The 18050-nt window shown below is 49.5% G+C and overlaps 3 protein-coding genes across 5 annotated transcripts in view; 2 read left to right on the forward strand and 1 right to left on the reverse strand.

Annotated features, from left to right (window-relative positions):
* The first annotated feature begins 3465 nt into the window (after positions 1 to 3465).
* LOC139759345 (uncharacterized) lies at positions 3466 to 4859 on the forward strand. The gene is made up of 4 exons (XM_071681470.1): positions 3466 to 3577; positions 3780 to 3921; positions 4252 to 4374; positions 4608 to 4859. The coding sequence occupies exons 1-4, from the start codon at positions 3534 to 3536 to the stop codon at positions 4707 to 4709; spliced, it is 411 nt and encodes a 136-aa protein (XP_071537571.1). The 5' UTR covers positions 3466 to 3533; the 3' UTR covers positions 4710 to 4859.
* Positions 4860 to 6781: 1922 nt separating this feature from the next.
* On the reverse strand, positions 6782 to 16083 carry LOC139759146 (uncharacterized). Its single transcript, XM_071681158.1, has 6 exons — positions 15768 to 16083; positions 12335 to 12441; positions 9637 to 9738; positions 9256 to 9360; positions 8204 to 8367; positions 6782 to 7278 (listed from the first exon to the last, which is right to left on the reverse strand). The coding sequence occupies exons 1-6, from the start codon at positions 15868 to 15870 to the stop codon at positions 7263 to 7265; spliced, it is 597 nt and encodes a 198-aa protein (XP_071537259.1). The 5' UTR covers positions 15871 to 16083; the 3' UTR covers positions 6782 to 7262.
* LOC139759143 (TWiK family of potassium channels protein 7-like) overlaps positions 15994 to 18050 on the forward strand; it is a 67664-nt gene continuing 65607 nt past the window's right edge. For 2 of the 3 annotated variants that reach the window (XM_071681150.1, XM_071681155.1), the window contains exon 1: positions 15994 to 16133. The gene's annotated coding sequence lies outside the window, so the exon portion shown is untranslated. The remainder of the gene's footprint in view (positions 16134 to 18050) is intronic. The other variant, XM_071681151.1, reaches the window with a different exon arrangement.

An 18050-nucleotide genomic window follows, 5' to 3' on the forward strand; every position in this document is an offset into this window, starting at 1 on the left:
TGAGTTTGGTAAAGTGTGTGGAAGAAGAAAGTTGAGAGTAAATGTGAATAAGAGCAAGGTTATTAGGTACAGTAGGGGTGAGGGTCAAGTCAATTGGGAGGTGAGTTTGAATGGAGAAAAACTGGAGGAAGTGAAGTGTTTTAGATATCTGGGAGTGGATCTGTCAGCGGATGGAACCATGGAAGCGGAAGTGGATCATAGGGTGGGGGAGGGGGCGAAAATTTTGGGAGCCTTGAAAAATGTGTGGAAGTCGAGAACATTATCTCGGAAAGCAAAAATGGGTATGTTTGAGGGAATAGTGGTTCCAACAATGCTGTATGGTTGCGAGGCGTGGGCTATGGATAGAGATGTGCGCAGGAGGATGGATGTGCTGGAAATGAGATGTTTGAGGACAATGTGTGGTGTGAGGTGGTTTGAGCGAGTAAGTAACGTAAGGGTAAGAGAGATGTGTGGAAATAAAAAGAGCGTGGTTGAGAGAGCAGAAGAGGGTGTTTTGAAATGGTTTGGGCACATGGAGAGAATGAGTGAGGAGAGATTGACCAAGAGGATATATGTGTCGGAGGTGGAGGGAACGAGGAGAAGAGGGAGACCAAATTGGAGGTGGAAAGATGGAGTGAAAAAGATTTTGTGTGATCGGGGCCTGAACATGCAGGAGGGTGAAAGGAGGGCAAGAAATAGAGTGAATTGGAGTCATGTGGTATACAGGGGTTGACGTGCTGTCAGTGGATTGAAGCAAGGCATGTGAAGCGTCTGGGGTAAACCATGGAAAGCTGTGTAGGTATGTATATTTGCGTGTGTGGACGTGTGTATGTACATGTGTATGGGGGGGGGGGGGTTGGGCCATTTCTTTCGTCTGTTTCCTTGCGCTACCTCGCAAACGCGGGAGACAGCGACAAAGTATAAAAAAAAAAAAAAAAAAAAAATATATATATATATACACACACACGACGTATGGGCTTACGCAACCTATTCCATGCTCCCGTTCCTCACACATTCAACATCTCTGGTTTTGCTTCCATATTTTCGCACCACCATTCCTGCTCTTCCTCTGTCCTTCCTGGCGTTGCCCCCACGGTGCTGCTGGCGGGTATATGCAGACGTGGTCATATTGCTGACCGTCGCCCACCTCACGTGCCGTCTCAGGCCTGATGGAAGCTTCTGCCTCGCCTGATTTTTACACACCGTCACCGTGTTACTCCCTCATACCCTGACGTGGGTGTACTCGTCCCGCCTCCCCCTTTTCCCTGGTGCCTCGTTGTCTCCTCTACCACCGCCGCCTACCAACCTCCATCACCTTCAGGTACTGCCTCCTTAGTCTCACCTCGCTGCTTCACGACCTGGGTCGGATCTTCCTCAACACCTTCTCGACCTATTCTCCCCAACACCCTCTCGACCTACTCTCCCTCCATTCCTCCCTCCCTCCTTCCCTCCAGGCTGCTGCTCCTCTGATGATTTTGTTCATCCTCTCGTCTTGATCCCCTGAGGTGTTCTACCCACCTCCCTGGCTGGCCTGGCCTGGCTACCCACATGATGTTGTATCTAATTCCCTTTCTCGGTTCTGTGTCGTGTGGTCCTATGCCCTCAGGTCCAACTCCCCACTCGATCTGTGCCCCACAGATCCTACCTGGCTGGACGACCCACCTCCACCAGGTTCTTCACTCAGGGTTGGGCCACAGACCAGGTACTTCACATGGTTCACGTCATTCAGCGAACCACAACAGTGTGGTCACGTCTCGTGTCTGGCAGCTGAACCTGAACGGTCACATTATTGGCCTATGGTCGTAACGTCGTCCTCAAGGGTCGTGCCGTCGTTCCAAAAAGGTCGTATACACACAGCGACAGTGGTGTTTCCCTTCCAACCGAAATGAATTGCCTAAACCTCATCAAAATCAACACTTGGCATCTCTTAAGACCACATCATAGCAATGTACCAACATAAAGGAGCGTTCGTCTCGTAAAGAGACCTTAATACCTGTCCTTCAAATTGATTGTCATCATTAGTAATATGGCATAGTTATGGACGGGAAGATGGCCAACCTCTCCACACACAATACACTGAGGCTATGGGTAATAAGTATGAAATAAAGAGCAATGCAGACACCAGACTCAAGGGGCAAATATGAAGTCGAGGAAACCACACAGAACCCAACAGTGTCTCTGGCATCATAAACTGGGAAATGAAGGTCAGTTGATCCTGTGAACTTTACAGAGAAGGAGTAACAAGAACATAGCTACCTGTAGCTTCAGATATAGAGGAAGGATTGTCAAAGGAGGGGAGAGCGGGAGTGAGAGAGAGGCCTGGTGAAGGATGTGAAAAAGCGAAGGAGCTTAGCAATGTGCTGTGACCAAGATAAGGACAACTTCCCCTCCAATCAGTCAGTATTCACAAGGTATAACAGAGCAAGAAATGAGTGCAGGAGGATAAGGGAAGAGAATCAGTAGAAAACAAATGAATAACGTGGACGAGAAAGGGGAAAAATCCAAAACTTTGCCATACATTTTCCAGTTGTAGATTGTCATTTAGAAAGCAGTGGATCAGACTAAGGGAACGAGACAGAGAAGAGTTATGAGGATCTGCAAGGAACTGAAGAACAAGTTCAAAGGTGTTTTTATTTTCAACAGTGGGAGACGCTAGAGAGCCTCTATACCACTGAGGTGGAATGGAGAGGAGGTGGTCTTGGAGAGAGACATTGTCCAAATGACACCTGTGCATCTCCGTACGTGCTGGGGGTGTGTGCACCTCCGTCTAACCTAACCACTTCACATGGTCTTCAAGATCCACCTTGATGACGAAGACAGTAAACAGTTCTTGGACAGATAGCAAGACCTACCCACCCATGACTTCACTATGAAGTTCACGAAGAGAATGTACGTGAAGAAGTACTTTGATAGCACAATGGATGGGAGACACTGAGTTAGGAGTGAATCTAAAGAGCTTATACAAGTCTTCAAAAGATGGATATATGATCACAGGAAAACTTCAAGAGCTGGAGGGGGGGGGGAGCCCCTTCCCACAAGTGTGTGGAACTCCTGCCTAGCACAGTGACAATAGGTGATCATATCTGGGTAATCACATACACAGTTACAGAAGCCGTCTTGGCCTGACACTGTGGTTACGTAAGCCAGTGTGATCGTCTGTGACTTACAAAACAGTGAAGTCATCTTATGTGACGAGGAGGAAGGGAGGGTATGGCCACTATGCTGCTCACATGGTGGACAGTCACAACATTTTACTCCCTTCGGTAAATTGTCTCAAAGAATTTCATTGACTACCTCGACAAGTTTTGAGTTATTGTCTGTTTTTGTGTGTACAGACACGTTTGTTTGTGTATGTTGTGTGTCTATGTTCTACCGTGTGTTTGTGTACATCCAGTGTGTGTGTGTGTGTGTGTGTGTGTGTGTGTAGGGCAGAAGGTGGTGTTAGGCAACAGGGGTCACCAGGACACAGGTGCAGGTTCCCAGGCGGTGGCCTGTGCCTGTTATTTAAGCGTGTGGGGAGGACGGTGGCGGCCTCTCAGTCCCAGGAACCCATCATGAAGAACCTCCTCCTCCTGCTGGCTGGCCTCACCCTCGTGTGGTACGTCATCCACCTCCCCTCCCTCACCCTCATTGCTCCACCCTCACCCACTCTCCTCATATACCCGTTTGAAATCATGAGGTATGTTAATTCCCCCTCATTAGAAAGACGACCAAAGCCTCCCCTATGTTACCTCAGGGGCGTCCCTATGTCCCCGTCCACCCTTTGACCCTACCGTGTCTCTCTCTCTCTCTCTCCCCAGGGGCACGAAGGACTTAGCTACCTGCCGGTGTGGGATGTTCATCCAGATGGATGACGACGTGCACATGGTCTACCACTTGGACCCCATCAACATCGAGACCTGTGAGCCTTACGAACTGTGCAAGATCAAGTGTGCTGAGGAGGTGAGTACTGCTGCCTCGCCCAGGGAGGTACAGACACACACATTATACAGGGATGTACTGACACACACCTCGCACGTAGGGAGGTACTGACACACACCTCACACAGGGAGGTACTGACACACACCTCACACACAGGGGAGGTACTGACACACACCTCACACACAGGAGGTACTGACACGCCTCACACAGGGAGGTACTGACACATCACACACAGGGAGGTACTGACACACACCTCACACAGGGAGGTACTGACACACACCTCACACACAGGGAGGTACTATCACCCCCCGCCATCATCAGTGACCACTGACCTCAGCCTCTGTCCCGCAGTTCAACACCCTGACGGACGGTGGGAACCTGAACAACGAGTTGAACAGTGGCTACACCGTCGCCCAGGAGATCTGCCTCACCATGATGCAGCATCATGGTGTTCATGACGTCCAGAATGCTGTGGTAAGTATTGACTTGTTCCCTGACGATCCTCATTGCTGGGGTGAGTCCTGGACTGTTCCCTGACAATCCTCCTTGCTAGATTAAGTCCTGGACTGTTCCCTGACGATCCTCGACCCTGGAATAAGTCCTGGACTGTTTCCAGACGATCCTCGACCCTGGAATAAGTCCTGGACTGTTTCCAGACGATTCTGCTGGTATAGTAGTGTGGTTACAGCGTCGGCATTGTGTTGCAGGTGTACGGGTACGCCAACATGTGCAATGGTCCCTGGATGTGGGATGGGGTCTCGTCCATCAACAAGTTATGCTGCGACAGAGGCCACAACACGCCATGTTGAAAGAGTACCTGACGCAGCCCCTCCCCTTGGAGGAGGGAGGAACTCCTCCGTCCACCCAATTCTACACCCACCTGTCCACTACGATCACCTGACTTCTACAAGACTGTTGTAACCTCATCTCCCCCAACACAAGTGATAACTTATCCTACATACATTTGTATTATTTTACCACACAAGAGAAAGTCTGAGGATTGTAGGTCCCAAGCAGCAGGGGAGAGGTGATGGAAAGTCATTCGCCAAGTGAAGTGATTACAAGGAACATGAGAGGGACTTGCTCAGAGACATGCTGGTCGATGTCTCTGCACTGGGCCATATCCTGGCCATAGCCAACCTTAATCCTGCTCCATGATGTGTGTGTGTGTGTGTGTGTGTGTGTGTGTGGAGGGAGGACATACCGACCACAGACAGACCTCTCCAGCAAAAGGACTCGATTCTTAACTGCGGGAGGATGCTGCGGGTGAAGGAGCCACTCGGATATGTTACGTATCTTGTCTTATCTCTCTCTCTCTCTCTCTCTCTCTCTCTCTCTCTCTCTCTCTCTCTCTCTCCCCCGTGAACGTGACTCAGGCCGGGAGGCAGTGGGGAGGGGTGATGGAGGTCAGCGGTGCGGGGGTACTAAGAGAGGTAACGCAGTGGCCAGCGCGGCAGCAAACAGGAAACCCTTACGGCCATGAGAGCGACCTTTCGCCACAAACAACAATGATAAGCTTTTACTTAGGAAACCCTAAGCACATCTCTCCACACACACACGCCCCTCCTCCTGAACTCCGGAGCAGTGGCCACTTCTCAAACCTTTCATTAAGCAATGATTTTGTTTATGTCCTTATGACGTCTACAACGTTCTTACCAGGAAGAGACATGACTCCACGCTGAGGGGAGGTGGTTCATGGCTGATGGTTGGTATAAGTTCAAGAGGACGTGAGGATGCGACAAGACACCACACGACCACCACCACTTGGGTCTCCTGGACCCAGCTTGTGTGTGTGTGTGTGTCTTGTCCGTGCCGTGATAGGCGACCATCCAACAATGACCTTAAAAGCCTGGAGTCACTCCCACCCTCCTTGGGGTAAAATTATGGTTATTCGTCCAAAATGAAGTTAGCTCTTAATGCCCCTAAACCCCTGGGAGTGAGCGTGGACGCCACCAGCAGGAGAAGGGAGAGGGTAAATGAAGAGGGACACTGCCAACAACAACTGCTAATGTTATCTACCACCATTTGTGGTCAAGGAAAATGGACAGTGATTCTCACCGTTATCCTCTCTCTCTCTCTCTCTCTCTCTCTCTCTCTCTATATATATATATATATATATATATATATATATATATATATATATATATATATATATATATATATATATGATCTACATCTCGACTCGTCACAACTGCTTCTATAATCTTGGATTCGGATATAATTTGCCCAGTGAGTCTGGCGCAACCTATTTCTCTCGTGTTAAAGACTTTATCAAGAGTAACTCGTCTCCCTGGATGATTCTATCATTCCAGCACTCAGCAGACACTGTTGGCATCACCCATGACGTCCTAAGTATCTTAAAAAAACACAACGAGCAGGAATGAAGTGCAAAAAAGGTTTCTTCTCCTCTGTGTATTGTCCCTCGAACATACCAAAGACTTGAGGTAGAGTGTGTGGTATACTGCTCTCACGTTGAGGGTGATACCACGGTCTTGCTACGTGGGTAACAGAGTCAAACCTAAAGCAATCCGACGTGTAGACTCGCCTGGTCTAACCTCCAACCTTCTTAACCACTCTGAACCCATCGCCCTCCACCACAAGGTATGGGTTCGCATTCCTTTACTGATATTTCTCTCGTTTCTCTGGTCCCTAGAACTCGCATGCCTCTGCGATGAACACCCTGACTATATAACGCTAGCAATATTCAGCAAGCCAGCGCGTCGCATAATTATGAAGGTCGTTGTCACATCTATTTCTTCCCTTACGCTGCTCAATTTGGAGGAACTCTTCAGTTCCTCCTGCTGTACGTCTTGATCATAGTCGAGCACCTCTGTCGGGTAGGGAGAGGCTGGGTGGTGATAGGTTAATGACTGAACAAGAATGAGCTTTATAACAAATATTTTGTTTGATCTTCATACATGGTCACGTCCATGTATCATACAGGTTGAATTATAACAAATATTTATTGGATCTTCATACATGGTCACGTCCATGTATCATACAGGTTAAATTATAAATATCATACAGGTTGAAGAGACTCCCTTAAGCACATTCCTCATGACCTCCAGATGACCTGTGTGACCTGCTGGTGTTCCCTGTAACGCTGCCTGCAGGCACGCAGGCAAGGACACCCCCCTTCCCTTCCCCACTGACGCCTGGAGGACCCGCTCTTGTGTGGCAGGTCCCTGAAGAAGACCACAATGGTCTGAGCTGCTGCTTCAACTCGCGTTTGTCTTAGGAGGACTTGGTGATGTGTGACCTCGAGGCCTTCGTCTGAGGACAAGATCCTGGTGCCTGTCTGGTCTCCCGCGCAGTAGTGGTGCCCTTGGTGACGTGGGGCGTTGGATGGTGGAGGAAGGGCTTCAGTACGCCTCACACCTGCAGGAGGGGAAAGAGAGAGTGTAAGTGTGTGAGTGAGGGAGAGTGTGAGGAGGGAGGGGGTCGTGTCGTGGTGACTGACTTAACCTGAAGGGGGGCATGTGAGGGATGGAGTTGAACGAGTGATGAAATGGAAAGGAATATTGGTGGGAGAGAGAGAGAGAGAGAGAGAGAGAGAGAGAGAGAGAGAGAGAGAGACAGACAGACAGATAGACAGAATGTTAATGACAGTAATCCTACCCACATTATGGCTCTGGGAATGAACATGATTACCTTAATGTCCTCATCCCTGCCTGACCTCATCAACTCACCCAGCAGTTAATGAGGCAATTAACGCTACCAGACACCTCACGCTACACACAACACCTCCTCCTACTCCTCCACTTTCACTGAGGAGAACCAGTCTCACTGGGGAGAACCAGTCTCACTGGGGAGAACCAGTCTCACTGGGGAGAACCAGTCTCACCGGGGAGAACCGCTCTCACTCATGGTAGGAGAACCTGAGAGAGACAGAGTGTCAGTGAGTGTGACCTGAAGAGTGAGGATAGTATATAGGTGGTGACGTGGGGGTCATGTAGGTGGTGGTGTAGGTGACGATGTAGGTGGAGGTGTAGTTGACGATGTAGGTGGTGGTGTAGGTGACGATGTAGGTGGTGGTGTAGGTGACGATGTAGGTGGTGGTGTAGGTGACGATGTAGGTGGTGGTGTAGGTGACGATGTAGGTGGTGGTGTAGGTGACGATGTAGGTGGTGGTGTAGGTGACGATGTAGGTGGAGGTGTAGGTGACGATGTAGGTGGTTCAGGTGGTGGTGTAGGTGGTGGCGAAGGGTCATGCCGTTGGCGATGTAGGTGATGTAGTTGGCGGTGTAGGTGGAGGTGTAGATGGCGCGGTGTAGGTGGTGATGTAGGTGGTTGAGCCACTGACCTGCACAGTTCGGGGATGAAGATCTCGCCGGAGGAGCACTGGGACACGAGGGAGGGAGAACACACACACTTGCACGTAGATGGGTCCCACAGCCGCTGTCGCATCTCACACATCGACTGTTCCACGGGGTCGCAGTCGCACCTGCACGCCTCGGTGTTCACCATCTGTAGGGCAAAATGGACCCGTAATTAACGCATTTATTCCCCCATTTATTCGTATATAACATTAATGACTAAGCCGCGCGCGTAGTGCTACAACCCCTCCATGAGACGGATGTCTAAGCGAATTGTGGCAGGGGACGTCGGAGGCACAAAAAGCGACCGACCGATGACCGAAGAACGCTGGTCGAGGTGGTTGCTGGTCGAGTCGGTTGCTGGTCGAGTTGGTGGCTGGTCGAGGTGGTTGCTGGTCGAGTTGTTTGCTGGTCGAGTTGGTTGCTAGTCGAGGTGGTTGCTGGTCGAGGTGGTCGCTGGTCGAGGTGGTTGCTGGTCGAGGTGGTCGCTGGTCGAGGTGGTTGCTGGTCGAGGTGGTCGCTGGTCGAGGTGGTTGCTGGTTGAGTTGGTTCCTGGTCGAGTTGGTTGCTAGTCGAGGTGGTTGCTGGTCGAGGTGGCTGCTGGAGGAGGAGGAGGAGGAGGAGCCCAGGTCACGTCCGGAGGTTTCCCAAGCGGTGAGGGGCAGGCCGACCAGCGGGGAGGACGTTGCTGAAACCTCCATTCACATCAGCGGAGGTGACACGCGACTTCCGGCCATTGTCTTGACCGCTCCAGAGGACAGGTCTCTCGTAAAGAGGGTCATACATCACGACGCGGCAGGAGACAGGTGTGTGTATGTATGTATGTATATATGTATTGCAGTAGGTCTATGTATGTATGTATGTATTGCAGTAGGTCGCAGCGGTGCGCGTGATCCAGTATTATTTGCTGATGATGACTACGAGGGAGACTGAAACGCGACAAGTCACTAGTGCACTTTTTCGTGTCATTGCATCACCCGGCGATTAATACAGGTGTAGGTATTGAGTGGTACACCCAAACCTACACTTATACACTTACCTGGTTCTTACCGCAGGTCTTGCCACAGTCACAGGAACACCCTGTGTGCTCCTCCACAGTCAGCTGGAGGCAGCGCCGTCTCCCATTCCTGTCGTGAGCGTAGACCTGCGGGTTAGGGGAAGCAGGATCAATATTGACAGAATATTCTACAGTTTGGTATGTATTCTCAGTGGTTTACGTTGGTACTGGGTGAGGGGGGGCTATAGTAGTGATGTGGTCGTAATTACTGTGGTTTTGTGGTAGTATGGTCGTAGTCGTGGTAGTATGGTCGTAGTGACTGTGGTCGTTGTGGTAGTATGGTCGTGTAGGCTTTGTGGTGGTAGTGTGGTAGTTGGGGAGGGGAAGGGAAGGAGGTACTGTGGTGGCGGTGGTGGTACTCACTGGGATGGTGACGTTGGCGAAGTGGGCCGGGAGGCAGGAGTGGCTGCTGGGGTAGCAGGCGAGGCCCTGACACCTGTTCACGAACACCACCGCCGGGCTCACCTGCGTCAGGGAGGGTCAAGGAGGGCGACATTAAGATCACATGATGTGGATGGAACGGTGGAACGGTGATGGAATGGTTGGAACGGTGAAGGAATGGTTGGAATGGTTGGAACGGTGATGGAATGGTTGGAACGGTGAAGGAATGGTTGGAATGGTTGGAACGGTGATGGAATGGTTGGAACGGTGAAGGAATGGAGAAAGAACGATTTAAAAAGAAAAAAATGAATGAAGATTAAGAATACCAGAAACGCGTGTGATCTGTACTGTTCACTTGCCTTTAAATCTGCCACATTGTTGAGTTTTCGTCAAAATTTTATGAAAACTTCATTATCGAGAAAATAATTCATTTATTTGACAAAGTAGAAATTCTATATCTCGAACAACTGTCGATCAGGTGGCTACGGGTTTAAATTTAGGGCAAATCTGCTCAAAATCAAAATTTCCTTCTGTCTTATCGTATACTTCCTTATTTCTAACTCCTGATGTCCATCTTGGAAGAAGGTCACCTGAACTCAGTCTCAAAAAGAGACCATCATCAAGGACCATCCCTGCCAAGTTGGGTCACGGCTGGTCCAGTACTCTCAAAGGAGGAGACCAAAACTTAAAAACATCAGTGGGCGGAATATTCTAGCGAAACAGCGGCCATCTTAAGTTGTTGGCTGGCGTCGCTGGACATATAGTTTTTGATAAAAAATATCAAAAAATAGGATTCACCAGGGGCTCATCCTTACTAAATTTAGTTAAAATTGATTCTATAGTTTCAAAGGAGAAGGTAAAAACAGGAAGAGGTGAAGGACAGATGGTGAAAAACGGAATTGAAATGTGATAACAAAGGTCGCTTGGCCTTGAGCCAGGTGGGCTGAGGTGGAACGGAACACAGGCGAGTAGACGAAGGAAACATGGGAATGAAACACACGATCATAAAGAGGAAGATGAGGAACGAGACATATGAAGGACAAGAGGAAGATGAGGAACGAGATATATGAAGGACAAGAGGAAGATGAGGAACGAGATATATGAAGGACAAGAGGAAGATGAGGAACGAGACATATGAAGGACAAGAGGAAGATGAGGAACGAGACATATGAAGGACAAGAGGAAGATGAGGAACGAGATATATGAAGGACAAGAGGAAGATGAGGAACGAGATATATGAAGGACAAGAGGAAGATGAGGAACGAGACATATGAAGGACAAGAGGAAGATGAGGAACGAGATATATGAAGGACAAGAGGAAGATGAGGAACGAGACATATGAAGGACAAGAGGAAGATGAGGAACGAGATATATGAAGGACAAGAGGAAGATGAGGAACGAGACATATGAAGGACAAGAGGAAGATGAGGAACGAGATATATGAAGGACAAGAGGAAGATGAGGAACGAGATATATGAAGGACAAGAGGAAGATGAGGAACGAGATATATGAAGGACAAGAGGAAGATGAGGAACGAGACATATGAAGGACAAGAGGAAGATGAGGAACGAGATATATGAAGGACAAGAGGAAGATGAGGAACGAGACATATGAAGGACAAGAGGAAGATGAGGAACGAGACATATGAAGGACAAGAGGAAGATGAGGAACGAGACATATGAAGGACAAGAGGAAGATGAGGAACGAGACATATGACGGACAAGAGGAAGATGAGGAACGAGACATATGAAGGAGAAGACGATGGAATGGGACAGATGAAGCAGAAGACATAATTGATAAAAGTTGCTCATAAAAACATACGACAAATTAAAAAAGAAAAAGGATTAATTTAAGGAAAAAATAGAAATTGGATAATTCCTAGTAGTAAATCGTTTTTATTTTTTTTTTTCAAATTGATTACTTTTGAATTGATTTCTTAATACGGAACTAAATTTATATTATGAAAAAAAAAAAACTGTAGGCAGACATTTATTTGTGTCGGATTTAAAAAAGTTAAGATGAATGGAGGAAAATCATTTAGAAAACAATGAATCTGTATAACTCGGGAACGGAATAATGATAATGATAATAATAATGATAATAATTATGATAATGATAATTATAGAATCAGTTTTTGAATAACCTTTAATGGCGCTATTGTCCCTACGTCATCTGTATCATTAGTCATAGGATGTTGTGGTGTCTGGCGACAATATGCTTCCTCATATCCCAAGTCCCTCCCCTCACACCCCAGGTCCTTCCCTTATACCCCAAGTCCTTCCCCTCACACCCTAGGTCCTTGCCTCATACCGCAAGTCCTTCCCCTCACACCCTAGGTACTTGCCTCATACCCCAAGTCCCTCCCCTCATACCCTAGGTCCTTGCCTCACACCCCAGGACCCTCCCTCACACCCCAAGTCCCTCCCCTCACACCCCAGGTCCTTCCCTCACACCCCAGGACCCTTCCTCATACCCCAAGTCCCTCCCTCACACCCAAGGTCCCTTACTCACACCCCAAGTCCCTCCCCTCACACCCCAGGACCCTCCCTCACACCCCAAGTCCTTCCCTCACACCCCAGACCCTCCCTCACACCCCAAGCCCTCCCTCACACCCCAAGCCCCTCCCCTCACACCCCCAGGTCCTTCCCTCCCTCACAGCGCCCCTGGGGGGTTTACTCACCGCGTCATATCCCCGTGGTACTGGTACTGGCACTGGCTGTTTCACGGGTCTACACCTGGCCTCCTTGATCAGCTCCACTATGGTCGCCAACTCCCGACACTGGGGCTCTGCCGGCACACCGCATTAGTCAGTGGGTGTCAGTGGTGAGGTTAGGTGGTGAGCGAAGAATGATGGATGTGAATCATAGGGCTAGGTGACTGGTGGTAGTGAACCACAGGGCTAGGTGACTGGTAGTAGTGAATCACAGGGCTAGGTGACTGGTAGTGGTGAATCACAGGGCTAGGTGACCGGTAGTGGTGAATCACAGGGCTAGGTGACCGGTAGTGGTGAATCACAGGGCTAGGTGACTGGTGGTAGTGAATCACAGGGCTAGGTGACTGGTGGTAGTGAATCACAGGGCTAGGTGACTGGTAGTAGTGAATCACAGGGCTAGGTGACCGGTGGTAGTGAATCACAGGGCTAGGTGACCGGTGGTAGTGAATCACAGGGCTAGGTGACTGGTAGTAGTGAATCACAGGGCTAGGTGACTGGTAGTAGTGAATCACAGGGCTAGGTGACCTGGTAGTAGTGAATCACAGGGCTAGGTGACCGGTAGTAGTGAATCACAGGGCTAGGTGACGATGGTAGTGAATCACAGGGCTAGGTGACTGGTAGTAGTGAATCACAGGGCTAGGTGACCGGTGGTAGTGAATCACAGGGCTAGGTGACTGGTAGTAGTGAATCACAGGGCTAGGTGACTGGTAGTAGTGAATCACAGGGCTAGGTGACTGGTGGTAGTGAATCACAGGGCTAGGTGACTGGTGGTAGTGAATCACAGGGCTAGGTGACTGGTAGTAGTGAATCACAGGGCTAGGTGACTGGTAGTAGTGAATCACAGGGCTAGGTGACTGGTAGTAGTGAATCACAGGGCTAGGTGACTGGTGGTAGTGAATCACAGGGCTAGGTGACCGGTAGGTAGTGAATCACAGGGCTAGGTGACTGGTAGTAGTGAATCACAGGGCTAGGTGACTGGTAGTAGTGAATCACAGGGCTAGGTGACTGGTGGTAGTGAATCACAGGGCTAGGTGACTGGTAGTAGTGAATCACAGGGCTAGGTGACTGGTAGTAGTGAATCACAGGGCTAGGTGACCTGGTAGTAGTGAATCACAGGGCTAGGTGACTGGTAGTAGTGAATCACAGGGCTAGGTGACTGGTAGTAGTGAATCACAGGGCTAGGTGACTGGTAGTAGTGAATCACAGGGCTAGGTGACTGGTAGTGGTGAATCACAGGGCTAGGTGACTGGTGGTAGTGAATCACAGGGCTAGGTGACTGGTAGTGGTGAATCACAGGGGCTAGGTGACGGTAGTAGTGAATCACAGGGCTAGGTGACTGGTAGTAGTGAATCACAGGGCTAGGTGACTGGTAGTAGTGAATCACAGGGCTAGGTGACCGGTAGTAGTGAATCACAGGGCTAGGTGACTGGTGTAGTGAATCACAGGGCTAGGTGACTGGTAGTAGTGAATCACAGGGCTAGGTGACTGGTAGTAGTGAATCACAGGGCTAGGTGACTGGTAGTAGTGAATCACAGGGCTAGGTGACTGGTGGTAGTGAATCACAGGGCTAGGTGACTGGTAGTAGTGAATCACAGGGCTAGGTGACCGGTAGTAGTGAATCACAGGGCTAGGTGACCGGTAGTAGTGAATCACAGGGCTAGGTGACTGGTAGTAGTGAATCACAGGGCTAGGTGACTGGTAGTAGTGAATCACAGGGCTAGGTGACTGGTAGTAGTGAATCACAGGGCTAGGTGACCTGGTAGTAGTGAATCACAGGGCTAGGTGACTGGTAGTAGTGAATCACAGGGCTAGGTGACTGGTAGTAGTGAATCACAGGGCTAGGTGACTGGTAGTAGTGAATCACAGGGCTAGGTGACTGGTAGTAGTGAATCACAGGGCTAGGTGACTGGTAGTAGTGAATCACAGGGCTAGGTGACTGGTAGTAGTGAATCACAGGGCTAGGTGACTGGTAGTAGTGAATCACAGGGCTAGGTGACCGGTAGTAGTGAATCACAGGGCTAGGTGACTGGTAGTGGTGAATCACAGGGCTAGGTGACTGGTAGTAGTGAATCACAGGGCTAGGTGACTGGTAGTGGTGAATCACAGGGCTAGGTGACTGGTAGTAGTGAATCACAGGGCTAGGTGACTGGTAGTAGTGAATCACAGGGCTAGGTGACTGGTAGTAGTGAATCACAGGGCTAGGTGACTGGTAGTAGTGAATCACAGGGCTAGGTGACTGGTAGTAGTGAATCACAGGGCTAGGTGACTGGTAGTAGTGAATCACAGGGCTAGGTGACTGGTAGTGGTGAATCACAGGGCTAGGTGACTGGTGGTAGTGAATCACAGGGCTAGGTGACTGGTAGTGGTGAATCACAGGGCTAGGTGACTGGTAGTAGTGAATCACAGGGCTAGGTGACTGGTGGTAGTGAATCACAGGGCTAGGTGACTGGTAGTGGTGAATCACAGGGCTAGGTGACTGGTAGTGGTGAATCACAGGGCTAGGTGACCGGTAGTAGTGAATCACAGGGCTAGGTGACTGGTGGTAGTGAATCACAGGGCTAGGTGACTGGTGGTAGTGAATCACAGGGCTAGGTGACCGGTAGTAGTGAATCACAGGGCTAGGTGACCGGTAGTAGTGAATCACAGGGCTAGGTGACCGGTAGTAGTGAATCACAGGGCTAGGTGACTGGTGGTAGTGAATCACAGGGCTAGGTGACTGGTAGTAGTGAATCACAGGGCTAGGTGACTGGTAGTGGTGAATCACAGGGCTAGGTGACTGGTAGTGGTGAATCACAGGGCTAGGTGACTGGTAGTGGTGAATCACAAAGATTCAGGGAAGCTATGTAATTGGGGAAGGGAGTGTGGGGTAGGGGTTAGGTTTGTTGGTGAGTGTAGTAACTGTATAACAACATTGCTCTTTTGAAATCCCTTTCATCATCACAAAATCTAATTCTAAAACTAATTATGCCAGTCTAATTCCAGTGCTAATGATGGAGCGTTTGCCTGGTCAACTTCACGCCTCATACAGCGTTGTGCTGATGAGAAAATTGCTTGTTTATACAGGATGGCCTGAGGCCAGGTGGTTATCGACCTGGAGGAGGGAGGAGGAGGAGGTGGTGTGGAGGTGGTGTCTGCTTAACCTGGGATAAAAATAATGAGCTGTTGGTTCACGGGTCACTTGACCTACTCAAGCAAAGACGACACAACCCTCTTGCCTGTCGTCGCCTGTGACCTTTGACCTGAGCCTCGCAAGGGTCAGGTCAAAGGATAGGCCATGAAAGGTCATACCACCATGGTCGAAAATGGCGACAATGTTTCTCTAAACAAAAGCGATCGAAAATGGCGATAAACAAGAGCGAATATTAAAGTCCCGTCGTTTCAGGAACGCACCCAACCTTACCTTTCTGAGTGTACCTTCTGGGCGACTGGGGTAACGCCCCTGGGGCACCCAGGACCAGCCCGAGCACAAGGGTGTTCACGATCTTCGCCATCACCACCATCATCACCTGGTCGCCACGTCGCGCCACACACCGACAGTCAGTGTCCTACACTTCTCGCTGCCCGGCAGAGGTGTGGTAGGTTGGTGGTGTTGTGGGGACAGAGAGAGAGAGAGAGGCTCCAGCACTGCGTGTGTCCTCTGCTAAGGCAGTTTGCTATGTGAAGGGGAGGAGGAGGAGGAGGAGAGACAGCTGTCCTGCCGACCCTCCCTCCCTCCTGCCTCCCTCACCGGATGTCCTGCAAGGCCATCCTCGACGTGTGACGTCAGGTCAGTAGTCCCTTTTCAAAATGTCAACAACACACACACGATTCTTTGTATCGGGTCTTCAAACCAGAACGACGTGGTCATTGTAGGTTGTCGGAGTGGTGTATTTCTCTTAGGTGTGTGTTTATATAAATGTATAATGTACTGAATAGATAAGTAGATCAATAGATACCTAAAAGTTTATTCAATGTAGGCAGCCACTTGGTTGAAAATACACAGTTGATGTTACCAGAACTTGGGAGGTTATGATAGTTACGAGTTAACTATTGTAAGAGCTGAATATTCAGGGTGTGGTGGATATTTCCACACTGTGGATTAAAGCATATGAGTGAGGTACGTCTAGACATCCAGGGTGGCAGATATTCAGGGATGTTTACAGAGTCACTGATATGTTTTATACATTCCGAGTTTGACTGAAGGTTAAGTGATGAATATTACAGTGATTCAGTAGTTGACGTACCACACAGCCTAACCCACAGGACACTGAGATGTTCACTTGCATAGCTATACACATACTCGTTCGTGGATTGTTTATGAGGTTCACAATGGTAGGTGTAGGACTGTTCATATGTTTGTCTGTGCGAGATCTGATTGAAATGAGTCGATTGTGGTGACGAACGGCGGTGGAGGGGCGCTGGGAGGGAGGAGGTCTACGTGACGGGAGGTGGTGGGTGAGGGGGTGTCAGCAGTTTATTGCCGAAGTGCTGTATGAGCTGCCGGTGTTGGTCGGAGAGGGTGGATGGGTTCAGCGAGATGAAGTCCACCTGGTAGGTAGTATAGGAAGGGCCCAGGATGATTCTGCACGCCCTTATGTGTATTCTTTTAAGCTGGTGCCTCCGTATAGCTGTTGGTGAGGAGGACCAGGCTGGAAGGGCGTTGATGAACTGAAGTAGAATGAAGACCATGGAGATATGTCTGAGCTCAGTTGGTGGGACGCCTAAGGATTTCAGTCGGCGGAGAAGGTACAGACGGTATGAGGAAGATTTGATGTGAGGGATGACATGACTTTTCCCTGTTTCATCCGTCGTCTATTGTGACACCAAGATGTTTGAAGTCTTTGACTACCTGGAGGATGTCAGGGCCTCGTGTGTGATGTCAGGGGACAGGGTGTTGCCTGCGCCCAGGTTGGTGTGCCTCACCGCAATCTCAGTATGGTCGTTAGTGACGTCGTTTGGCCATAGTCCTCTCGTGAAGGTTATTGACGATGTGCTAAAGTGTACTGAAGTCGTCAGCTGTTCATAGACTCCAGGTTGGTGGATGTGGGTAGTGGAGGTGACATACGCTGTTTCCCAAGCTGTGGGGCATTTCCAGTGATGTATTGATGCGTTGATTTGGGAGGTTAACGGTGTAGCCAAATCATGGGAGAATTCCTCGTATAGTCTGGTTGACTGGGAGGTCTATGGGTGTGGTTGAGCGTTTGGTTGGTAAGGCGGTGAAGGCGCTTCGCTGCTTGATATTCTTGCACTGTGTACAGGTTTGGTATGTATGCTGGGAGGAGGCAAGGTGTCCAGCATTGGTAATTGTTGGTTTGTGTGTGTGTGTGTGTGTGTGTGTGTGTGTGTGAGTGTGTGTAAGGGGTGTTCATGGCGTCCTACAGTGTTGTGGATGGTGGTCATCTCGTATCCAGGGCCCTTGTTAGTGTGCCCCGAGCCATTACTACTGTGTCCAGGACCATTAATACTACGTCCAGGACCCTTACCACTGTGCCACACTTGTGACTGAGATTTGGCACTGGTGGCCAGGCCCACAGTGCTATAGCCTGCCCTGGATGCTCATCCTCAAGATTGAAGATTTGATTACTGGCTTTGATTGTCTCCTAAATGTGGTCGAAGGGGGAAAGAAATAACTGAATCTCGAAGCTTTCGCGGTGCCGTTTTTCACAGAGATATTTACAGACATGGGTTCGAGTCCCAAACAGGG

The sequence above is a fragment of the Panulirus ornatus genome, chromosome 32 (genome assembly GCF_036320965.1).
Source record: "Panulirus ornatus isolate Po-2019 chromosome 32, ASM3632096v1, whole genome shotgun sequence".
In the NCBI taxonomy this organism is placed as follows: domain Eukaryota; kingdom Metazoa; phylum Arthropoda; class Malacostraca; order Decapoda; family Palinuridae; genus Panulirus; species Panulirus ornatus.